The sequence below is a fragment of the Oncorhynchus nerka genome, linkage group LG4 (genome assembly GCF_034236695.1).
Source record: "Oncorhynchus nerka isolate Pitt River linkage group LG4, Oner_Uvic_2.0, whole genome shotgun sequence".
NCBI classification, from domain to species: Eukaryota; Metazoa; Chordata; class Actinopteri; order Salmoniformes; family Salmonidae; genus Oncorhynchus; species Oncorhynchus nerka.
In genome coordinates this window covers 24,165,299-24,177,843 of record NC_088399.1, presented here as the reverse complement: position 1 = coordinate 24,177,843, position 12,545 = coordinate 24,165,299, and the positions used below count along the sequence as shown (strand labels likewise).

Here is a 12,545-nt window from a genome sequence, read left to right as displayed (position 1 = left end):
GCCTTTCCCTGTCACGCGCATCAGCGCTCATTGGACTCACGTGGACTCAATTACTTGCAGAATTTACTTCCCTATATCTGTCTGTTTCCTAGCTCTATTCCCTGCTTCGGGATTGTTTGTCATATGTCCTTGTTTACCCATGTGCTGACGCTGTTCCTGTCGTGTTCCTGGATAAATGTTTGACTCCCCGTACCTGCTTCTCATCTCCGGAGTCAGGTCCTTGCACATTGTGACTTCTGGGGAAGTAACCAGAGACTCTCTGATGAACTGACTCTCCAGCAGACGAATTCCAACAGAGAAGACAACAACGACACCTGGGCGTAAATATATTTATTGCAATTATTTCAGAATGAACGGGCATTCATGTACAAAGGATTAGCATTTCAATGACTATAATTATCCAGTGTGTGTAGTGATCAATTTAGTCTTTCCCACTCCTTTATCAGTCCACACCCCCTTCCCTTTGTCCACCAAGCCGTCATATCGGATTAGCCAGGGAATCTTCCCTATCATTGTTAGTAAACAATATCTACTGTTTGTTTGTTTATGCATTTTTTGTGATTATTTAGATAGTAATTAAATGTTTAAGCCAATTGGTGTATGGATGATTCATGGTTTAGGCTGGGTTCCTGCAGATAAACAAGAATTCTACCACGTTTGAAATGAGACGGACGTAAGGTAAATAATAATTCATTAATAGAAGACTAATATATCTGATATTAAAATATCTGAAGAGTTATATTCAGAAAATTCTAACTTTGTAATCTGAAGATTTTCAGTGGTGCCCCAACTTCCTAGATAATTAAATGTAGATGATTAGTTTATTCACGTAATAATAATTACAGAGAAATTATTTGATAAAATAACAGTCATCACATTTAATGATTATTTTATATTTTTTTATTTTACCTTTATTTTACTAGGCAAGTCAGACTAGACAAATTCTTATTTTCAATGACAGCCTAGGAACAGTGGGTTAACTGCCTGTTCAGGGGAAGAAAGACAGATTTGTACCTTGTCAGCTCATGGATTTGAACTTGCAACCTTTCGGTTACTAGTCCAACGCTCTAACCACTAGGCTACCCTGCCACCAGAGATAGCCCGTGTGAGATAGCCAGAGACACGACAGGGCGGAGGATGACGCAGACAACATGGGCCTACACTACATCCTCAACCCAAAGACATATGCAAGGATATTGTTTCTGGACTTTAGTTCTGCATTCAATACCATCATCGCAGAACTGCTACAAAACAAACTCTCCCAGCTGAACCTGTCCAGCTCCATCTGTCAAGCTGGGAAAATACCTTTCGGACTCTTTATCCCTCAGCACCAGAGCGCTGCAAGGATGCTGCTCTCACCTCTACTCACTCACTCTACACCAATGACAGCACCTCCAATATCGCATCTGTCAAACTACTCAAGTTTGCAGATGACGCCACTCTGGTCTGTCTCATCACCGACGGCGATGAGTCAATGAACCGTGGAGAGATCGACCTGGTGGTGGCCTGGTGCAGTCGCAATAACCTGGAACTCAACACAGACAAAACCATGGAGATGGTGGTTGACTTCAGAAAACTCCTCCCACCATCTCTCCCCCTGGAGATTAATGGCTCAACTGTTAGCATGGCTGAATCCTTCATATATCCACTGGATATCAACCGTATACCCACTGTATATCAACCGTATACCCACTGTATATCAACCGTATACCCACTGGATATCAACCGTATACCCACTGGATATCAACCGTATACCCACTGGATATCAACCGTATACCCACTGGATATCAACCGTATACCCACTGTATATCAACCATATACCCACTGTATATCAACCGTATACCCACTGGATATCAACCGTATACCCACTGGATATCAACCGTATACCCACTGTATATCAACCGTATACCCACTGGATATCAACCGTATACCCACTGGATATCAACCATATACCCACTGTATATCAACCGTATACCCACTGGATATCAACCGTATACCCACTGGATATCAACCGTATACCCACTGGATATCAATCGTATACCCACTGTATTTCAACCGTATACCCACTGTATTTCAACCGTATACCCACTGTACTACTAGCTCCCTGGTACACAGAAAATACCCGAGCTCTGAAGCAAGCTTCCAGAAAATTGGAACGTAAATGGCGCCACACCAAACTGGAAGTCTTCCGACTAGCTTGGAAAGACAGTACCGTGCAGTACCGAAGAGCCCTTACTGCTGCTCGATCATCCTATTTTTCTAACTTAATTGAGGACCTCTGCGTTACTCTGGACCCTGATCTCTCTTTTGAAGAACATATCAAGACCATTTCAAGGACAGCTTTTTTCCATCTACGTAACATTGCAAAAATCAGAAACTTTCTGTCCAAAAATGATGCAGAAAAATTAATCCATGCTTTTGTCACTTCTAGGTTAGACTACTGCAATGCTCTACTTTCCGGCTACCCAGATAAAGCACTAAATAAACTTCAGTTGGTGCTAAATACAGCTGCTAGAATCCTGACTAGAACCCCAAAATGTTATCATATTACTCCAGTGCTAGCCTCTCTACACTGGCTTCCTGTCAAAGCAAGGGATGATTTCAAGGTTTTACTGCTAACCTACAAAGCATTACATGGGCTTGCTCCTACCTATCTCTCTGATTTGGTCCTGCCGTACATACCTACACGTACGCTATGGTCACAAGACACAGGCCTCCTAAATGTCCCTAGAATGTCTATGCAAACAGCTGGAGGCAGGGCTTTCTCATATAGAGCTCCATTTTTATGGAACGGTCTGCCTACCCATGTCAGAGATGCAAACTCGGTCTCAACCTTTAAGTCTTTACTGAAGACTCATCTCTTCAGTGGGTCATATGATTGAGTGTAGTCTGGCCCAGGAGTGGGAAGGTGAACGGAAAGGCTCTGGAGCAACGGACCGCCCTTGCTGTCTCTGCCTGGCCGGTTCCCCTCTTTCCACTGGGATTCTCTGCCTCTAACCCTATTACAGTGGCTGAGTCACTGGCTTACTGGGGCTCTCTCATGCCGTCCCTGGAAGGGGTGCATCACCTGAGTGGGTTGATTCACTGATGTGGTCATCCTGTCTGGGTTGGCGCCCCCCCTTGGGTTGTGCCATGGCGGAGATCTTTGTGGGCTATACTCAGCCTTGTCTCAGGATGGTAAGTTGGTGGTTGAAGATATCCCTCTAGTGGTGTGGGGCTGTGCTTTGGCAAAGTGGGTGGGGTTATATCCTTCCTGTTTGGCCCTGTCCGGGGGTGTCCTCGGATGGGGCCACAGTGTCTCCTGACCCCTCCTGTCTCAGCCTCCAGTATTTATGCTGCAGTAGTTTATGTGTCGGGGGGCTAGGGTCAGTTTGTTATATCTGGAGTACTTCTCCTGTCCTATTCGGTGTCCTGTGTGAATCTAAGTGTGCGTTCTCTAAATCTCTCCTTCTCTCTTTCTTTCTCTCTCTCGGAGGACCTGAGCCCTAGGACCATGCCCCAGGACTACCTGACATGATGACTCCTTGCTGTCCCCAGTCCACCTGGCCGTGCTGCTGCTCCAGTTTCAACTGTTCTGCCTTATTATTATTCGACCATGCTGGTCATTTATGAACATTTGAACATCTTGGCCATGTTCTGTTATAATCTCCACCCGGCACAGCCAGAAGAGAACTGGCCACCTCACATATGCTCTCTCTAATTCTCTCTTTCTTTCTCTCTCTCGGAGGACCTGAGCCCTAGGACCATGCCTCAGGACTACCTGACATGATGACTCCTTGCTGTCCCCAGTCCACCTGGCCGTGCTGCTGCTCCAGTTTCAACTGTTCTGCCTTATTATTATACGACCATGCTGGTCATTTATGAACATTTGAACATCTTGGCCATGTTCTGTTATTGGCCATGTTCTGTTATAATCTCCACCCGGCACACCCCACATAGCCTGGTTCCTCTCTAGGTTTCTTCCTAGGTTTTGGCCTTTCTAGGGAGTTTTTCCTAGCCACCGTGCTTCTACACCTGCATTGCTTGCTGTTTGGGGTTTTAGGCTGGGTTTCTGTACAGCACTTTGAGATATCAGCTGATGTACGAAGGGCTATATAAATACATTTGATTTGATTTGATTTGTATATCAACTGCATACTCACTGGATATCAACCGTATACCCACTGTATTTCAACCGTATACCCACTGTATATTGTATATCTGCTCATTCTCTTATAGCTCTATGCTCACTCTACCTAGTTGTATATAATGTATGTAAACTTATTTTAAACTCTGTTGTCTGTATTCTGTCTCTAAATGTTGTCTATCACTAGCAACACAATATCAACAAGTACAACTCTGAGTATGTGTAAATGTCATTGGCAATGATTAAAGGTGATTCTGATTCTGAACGGCGTCCATCTGGTTTCCATGACAAACCCATTAACCCTTGGGCTATACCAGTCAGCCAATCACTAAGCTGAGCGATCAATCAGTCCCTAAAGGAGAGCAGGGCATTGTGGGAACTGGGAATGTAAATGTCCTTCCTGTCACCTTGAGGCCAGAGATCACCAGGGGCAACTTTCGACCAGCCAGCCTATCAGTGACCTGCTTGTTAAGAGGTCATCTTTAACAGCCCAGAGGACGGTAGCAGAAACAGTACACTATAACTCCCAACAGCGATACACACAGCCACACATGTACACATCTCAGCAAGATTTGAGTGCATTACTATGAACTGCTGATGATAAGCTAACCATAAACCAGCCTTGAGACTTGATAAAATACATGCATGTAACTCTGCATTACATTGCTGTATCTAGCAACCTAATCCTGATTCAACCAAGGGCCACCTTCACAAATAAGCATAATGCTAATAATGACAAAACTCTGAGAAAATCCTCTATCTTGTGTTGTTAGTCCATAACCAGGAAACAATAGGTCTACGCATACAGAAGTTTACCAGTGATCCTGTGCTATTAGACTTCCACCTCTAACTATGCAGAGACACATGGGATTACTATTAATACACACTGGCTGCTCCAATGACTGTCATTGATTAGATAGAATAACAGGAGCGCTCAGACACCACCCACACACATATACAGGCATTGTTAACATGCGATCAAGTGGCATTAGTGGAAGCTTTCCACAACAGAGTATTATTTGTTTATTTAAAGCTTTATTTAGCCTGAAAATGAACTGAGAAACTAATTCTATTGTTTTACAATGATACAGTATGAGATGAACCTCTCAGACAGTCGAAGCCCTGCAGCCCTCACTAAAGCTACCATCATGGCTGTCAGCAAATAACCTCGCTATCCCATGCATACACACTCCTTTGTACTAGTGTTGAGTGTGTTTGTGTGTGTGTTTCAACTGGGAGTGTGTCTGTACTACTGTCTGAGTGCCCTACCTGTTTGTGCTGGGCTCTCTGCTTGCTCTCTGGGCTGTCTCCTTTTGATGATGACGACTGTTGCCGTAGCCGCGCCCCGTTGCCGGGCCAGTCGGGGGATGACATCATGCTGCTGCTGGAGGGGCGCGGGTAGGGCCCGCTGTTGAGCAGGTTTGGGGGCGTGCGGCCCCTGGTGACGGTGGTCTGTGGAGGGGGCTGGTCTATCCTGCGCTGGGGGCCGGCGCTATTCTGTCTGGGCACGGTGGGCTGGTGCTGGGCCTCTGTGAGTGACAGCTGCCTCCGCGTGCCTATGAACTCCCCCGAACGAAGGGCATACTCCTCCACGCTGCTCCCCCCACCTCCTACTCCGTGGTTCAGGAAGGAGTTGTGTATCCCCCCTCCTCCTCCTGGCCCATCCTCATTGTTGCTATGGGAACTGTGGGAGCTGTGGCCCTCAGAACCCGAGTCGACCAGGCCCCGCGGCGACAAGGGCAGCCCTGCCGCCATCTGGTAGACAGGGTTCTGGAAGGACAGGGGGGCTAGAAGCTGAGCAGGTCTGCCTGGGGCGCTCTCCGATCCGGGGGTGGTGGGGGTCTGGACGGGCCTTCTCAGAGTAGGACCTCCAGTGATGTTCCCCTGGGGGGTTCGGGCCGACCACACTCCCCCAGGAACGATGCCCTCTCCCAGGCCGTCTGACGGGCCAGGGCCTGGGCCACTCTCTAAGCTGTGGGGGTCCTGGAGGTCCACCATGGACAGGCTCTTGCTGCTGTTGGCTATGCCCAGGTCGGGCTCATTGGATTCAGAGTAGCTAGAGCTGCGGGCCGGGGTGGGCTGGATCCCAGCGTTCCTGGTGACAAAGAAGAGTTCCTTGTTCTCCGGGGTGGGGGAGGGTAACCGGGTGAAGTCCACCAACCTGAGAGAGAGAGAGAGAGAGAGAGAGAGAGAGAGAGAGAGAGAGAGAGAGAGTTATATAACCAATTGCTCTATATGGCAGTGAAGTATGGGGTCCAATCTCTAATAATGAATTGACCAAATGGGACAAACATCCAATTGAAGTACTGCATGCAGTTTTGCAAGACTGTATTGCAAGTGCAAAGAAAAACTCCAAATAACGCATGTGGAGCAGAATTGGGCAAATACCCCCTCCTCATTCGAATAGAAAAAGAGCCATCAAATTTTACAACCATCTAAAAACAAGTGAGCCCAAAACATTCCATCACACAGCTCTACAATGTCAAGAGATGAAACAAGAGAAGAGTCTCAGTTTACCAACCCAAACCAACCCCATAGAGCCTCAGGACAGCACTCAGAAAATCTGGCCCAACCAAATCATCAGAAAACAAAAAGAAAAACATATCACCTATTGGAAAGACACCACAAAAAAATCTAAGTAAACTTCAATGCTATTTGGCTCTAAACAGACAGTACATGGTGGCAGACTATCTGACCACTGTGACTGATAGAAAACTGAGGAAAACATTGACTAGGTACAGACTCAGTGAGCACAGTCTGGCTATAGAGACCGGTCGTCACAGACAAACCTGGCTGCCCAGAGAGGACAGGCTGTGCTCACTCTGCTCCAGGGGAGAGGTAGAGACATAGCTGCATTTCCTATTACACTGTGACAAATACTCAGACCTAAGAGAATATTTCTTTCCCAAAATTATAATTCAATACAAAGAATTTGAAACTATAAAAGATTAAGAAAAAATCAAATATTTATTGGGTGAAAAGCCAAAATGTGCAGTTTTGGCAGCCAAATATGTGTCCTGCCATAACCTGAGGGACAGCCAGTGAAAAGTGAAAAGTAATGTCGATAATATTTCCCATCTTGTTTTGTTTTATCTTTCATACCATGTCATGTGTCTTCTCAGTCATGAGAGAGAAACTGTCTTTTCAGTTATGTTGACACTGGTCTACTACCATTGCTTTAATGTATTGTTGTTCTGATTAATATTGTTGTTGTAGCTGTTGTTAATGGTAATCTCATGTCCACTACTACTATTATTATTGCTGTTGGTCCCACCATTTATTTATATATACATATATTTTATATATAAATATATATTTTCATTTTATTTATATTTTTCGATATGTATACTTTGACAATGCAAGTAATAATGAACTTGCCATGTCAATAAAGTCAATTGAATTGAATTGAATTGAGAAAGAGAGAGAGAGAGAGAGAGAGAGAGAGAGAGAGAGAGGTGAGAGAGAGAGAGGTGAGAGAGAGAGAGAGAGAGAGAGAGAGGTGAGAGAGAGAGAGAGAGAGAGAGAGAGAGAGAGGTGAGAGAGAGAGAGAGAGAGAGAGAGAGAGAGAGAGAGAGAGGTGAGAGAGAGAGAGAGAGAGAGAGAGAGAGAGAGGTGAGAGAGAGAGAGAGAGAGAGAGAGGTGAGAGGGAAGAAGAGAGGGATTGAGTGACAGAGAGAATGATAGAGGTAGATGTTGATGTGCTGTATCTATTACTCCTTATAGACATGAAAACATGACAAGTCAAACCCTTCATCCCACACATGAAACACTTAAGTGTCAAACCCCAATTTTGTTTTATTTAACCTTTTAGCAGGGAGTCCTATTGAGACCAAGGGCTCTTTTTCACTCATCCTACACAACAGGACACTGGAATAGAAACAGCAGCCCAACAGGACACATGGTATAGAAACAGCAACTCAACAGGACACATGGTATAGAAACAGCAACTCAACAGGACACATGGTATAGAAACAGCAACTCAACAGGACACATGGTATAGAAACAGCAGCCAAACAGGACACATGGTATAGAAACAGCAACTCAACAGGACACATGGTATAGAAACAGCAACTCAACAGGACACATGGTATAGAAACAGCAGCCAAACAGGACACATGGTATAGAAACAGCAACTCAACAGGACACATGGTATAGAAACAGCAACTCAACAGGACACATGGTATAGAAACAGCAACTCAACAGGACACATGGTATAGAAACAGCAGCCAAACAGGACACATGGTATAGAAACAGCAACACAACAGGACACAGGAATAGAAACAGCAACTCAACAGGACACATTGTATATAAACAGCTGCCCAACAGGACACATGGTATAGAAACAGCAACTCAACAGGACACATGGTATAGAAACAGCAACTCAACAGGACACATGGTATAGAAACAGCAACTCAACAGGACACATGGTATAGAACCAGCAACTCAACAGGACACATGGTATAGAAACAGCAACTCAACAGGACACATGGTATAGAACCACAGCCCAACAGGACACATGGTATAGAACCACAGCCCAACAGGACACATGGTATAGAACCCCAGCCCAACAGGACACATGGTATAGAACCACAGCCCAACAGGACACATGGTATAGAACCACAGCCCAACAGGACACATGGTATAGAAACAGCAACCCAACAGGACACATGGTATAGAAACAGCAACCCAACAGGACACATGGTATAGAAACAGCAACCCAACAGGACACATGGTATAGAAACAGCAACCCAACAGGACACATGGTATAGAACCACAGCCCAACAGGACACATGGTATAGAACCACAGCCCAACAGGACACATGGTATAGAACCACAGCCCAACAGGACACATGGTATAGAACCCCAGCCCAACAGGACACATGGTATAGAACCACAGCCCAACAGGACACATGGTATAGAACCCCAGCCCAACAGGACACATGGTATAGAACCCTAGCCCAACAGGACACATGGTATAGAACCATAGCCCGACAGGACACATGGTATAGAAACAGCAACCCAACAGGACACATGGTATAGAAACAGCAACCCAACAGGACACATGGTATAGAACCACAGCCCAACAGGACACATGGTATAGAACCACAGCCCAACAGGACACATGGTATAGAACCACAGCCCAACAGGACACATGGTATAGAACCACAGCCCAACAGGACACATGGTATAGAACCCCAGCCCAACAGGACACATGGTATAGAACCACAGCCCAACAGGACACATGGTATAGAACCCCAGCCCAACAGGACACATGGTATAGAACCACAGCCCAACAGGACACATGGTATAGAACCACAGCCCAACAGGACACATGGTATAGAAACAGCAACCCAACAGGACACATGGTATAGAAACAGCAACCCAACAGGACACATGGTATAGAAACAGCAACCCAACAGGACACATGGTATAGAACCACAGCCCAACAGGACACATGGTATATAACCACAGCCCAACAGGACACATGGTATAGAACCACAGCCCAACAGGACACATGGTATAGAACCACAGCCCAACAGGACACATGGTATAGAACCACAGCCCAACAGGACACATGGTATAGAAACAGCAGCCCATCAGTAGAGGAGGATGTGAGTCATATAGCTAGTTAAGTGATCCGCACTCATCCTCCCTTCTCTCCTTCACCAAGTCTACAGCTTTATTGTCTGGCAATTACCTTGACAGACACAATTTATGTTCCCATAATTTCTCTCTCTCTCTCTCTCTCTCTCTCTCTCTCTCTCTCTCTCTCTCATTAATACCCTCTCTCTCTCTCTCTCTTGTTAATACTCTCTCTCTCCCTAAACCTCTATTTTCTACCTACCCTGCTCTCCCTCCCTCCCTCCCCTCCCTCCCTCCCTCCCTCCCTCCCTCCTCCCTCCCTCTCTCCCTCTCTCTGTGAATGTGGTGTAATTAAGAAGGACTGCTAGAATGCTAGACTCGTTCACTCCAGCCTCCATAAATCTGACTGGGGTTGCAGGTTCACTGCCAGCCTGATGAGAAGGGGAAGAAGGGGCACATTAGCGTGGCCTGATAAAGTGGGCTCGTCAATTGGATTTGCTCAACTCCTGCGTTTTCTCTCCTCTGTCCTCTCTCGCCTACTTTTGAAAAAGGTCAAAGGTAATCGAGGAGAGGCGGTGAGGATAGGGAACGTGGACGAAAATGCGCCTGTATAAAATGAGACCCTTCTTCAGGCAAATGACGTTTGCAGAAGTGGATCCCCAAATAAAAGTGTAAAGTGATAAAAACAACTTAGTTGTGGCAGGCATTTATAGATAAAATCACAAGTATGGTTTTCTGAAACGTGTGCATGGTTTTCTCCTCAAAAATATAAAGCTGATTCAAAGAGGGTGTGGCAGGTATCAAAACACTTGTGCTTCCTCGCCAAAAGGAGGCTATAGAGGAGGGGAGGACCGTCTTCAGTTTGCCTACTAATGAACTGAGACACTCCTTGACCACTCAAACACTTATCGCTTTCTGGGTCACAGAGGAGAGAGGATGGAGGACGGACTTTTGCCCAAACGAGAAAACCCCCTTTACCATGCTTACCTATACCCTTTCCTTTTTGTTCTTCCTAACCCTTACCCTGTCCTTACCCATACCCCTAGCCTTATCTGTTCTTGTTCTTCTTAACCCTTACCCTGTCCTTATCCATACCCCTAGCTTTATCTGTTCTTGTTCTTCTAAACCCTTACCCTGTCCTTATCCATACCCCTAGCTTTATCTGTTCTTGTTCTTCCTAACCCTTACCCTGTCCTTATCCATACCCCTAGCTTTATCTGTTCTTGTTCTTCTAAACCCTTACCCTGTCCTTATCCATACCCCTAGCTTTATATGTTCTTGTTCTTCCTAACCCTTACCCTGTCCTTATCCATACCCCTAGCTTTATCTGTTCTTGTTCTCCTAAACCCTTACCCTGTCCTTATCCATACCCCTAGCTTTATATGTTCTTGTTCTCTTAAACCCTTACCCTGTCCCTATCCATACCCCTAGCTTTATCTGTTCTTGTTCTTCCTAACCCTTACCCTGTCCTTATCCATACCCCTAGCTTTATCTGTTCTTGTTCTCCTTAACCCTTACCCTGTCCTTATCCATACCCCTAGCTTTATATGTTCTTGTTCTCCTAAACCCTTACCCTGTCCTTACCCATACCCCTAGCTTTATCTGTTCTTGTTCTTCCAAACCCTTACCCTGTCCTTATCCATACCCCTACCCTTATCTGTTCTTGTTCTCCTTAACCCTTACCCTGTCCTTATCCATACCCCTAGCCGTATCTGTTTTTGTTCTTCCTAGCCCTTACCCTGTTCTTATCCATACCCCTAGCTTTATCTGTTCTTGTTCTCCTTAACCCTTACCCTGTCCTTATCCATACCCCTAGCTTTATATGTTCTTGTTCTTCTTAACCCTTACCCTGTCATTACCCATACCCCTAGCTTTATATATTCTTGTTCTTCTAAACCCTTACCCTGTCTGTAGCCATACCCCTAGCTTTATCTGTTCTTGTTCTTCCTAACCCTTACCCTGTCCTTATCCATACCCCTAGCTTTATCTGTTCTTGTTCTCCTTAACCCTTGCCCTGTCCTTATCCATACCCCTAGCTGTATCTGTTCTTGTTCTTCCAAACCCTTACCCTGTCCTTATCCATACACCTACCCTTATATGTTCTTGTTCTCCTTAACCCTTACCCTGTCCTTATCCATACCCCTAGCTTTATCTGTTCTTGTTCTCCTTAACCCTTACCCTGTCCTTATCCATACCCCTAGCCGTATCTGTTTTTGTTCTTCCTAGCCCTTATCTGTTATTGTTCTCCTTAACCCTTACCCTGTCCTTATCCATACCCCAGCTTTATCTGTTATTGTTCTCCTTAACCCTTACCCTGTCCTTACCCATACCCCTAGCGTATATGTTCTTGTTCTCCTTAACCCTTACCCTGTCCTTATCCATACCCCTAGCTTTATCTGTTCTTGTTCTTCTTAACCCTTACCCTGTCCTTACCCATAACCCTAGCCTTATCTGTTCTTGTTCTCCTTAACCCTTACCCTGTCCTTACCCATACCCCTAGCTTTATCTGTTCTTGTTCTCCTTAACCCTTACCATGTCCTTATCCATACCCCTAGCGTTATATGTTCTTGTTCTCCTTAACCCTTACCCTGTCCTTATCCATACCCCTAGCTTTATCTGTTCTTGTTCTCCTTAACCCTTACCATGTCCTTATCCATACCCCTAGCTTTATCTGTTCTTGTTCACCTTAACCCTTACCCTGTCCTTATCCATACCCCTAGCTGTATCTGTTCTTGTTCTCCTTAACCCTTACCTTGTCCTTATCCATACCCCTAGCTTTATCTGTTATTGTTCTCCTTAACCCTTACCCTGTCCTTACCCATACCCCTAGCTTTAT

The 12,545-nt window shown here is 45.4% G+C and overlaps 1 protein-coding gene across 5 annotated transcripts in view; it reads right to left on the bottom strand.

Moving 5' to 3' along the window:
• Positions 1-12,545, bottom strand: part of LOC115126089 (disabled homolog 2-interacting protein-like) — a 296,491-nt gene that overhangs the window by 16,270 nt on the left and 267,676 nt on the right. For all 5 annotated transcript variants that reach the window (XM_065017370.1, XM_065017372.1, XM_065017371.1 and 2 more), the window contains one exon: positions 5,396-6,287. In XM_065017370.1, coding sequence (XP_064873442.1) covers positions 5,396-6,287 — 892 coding nt within the window. The remainder of the gene's footprint in view (positions 1-5,395; positions 6,288-12,545) is intronic.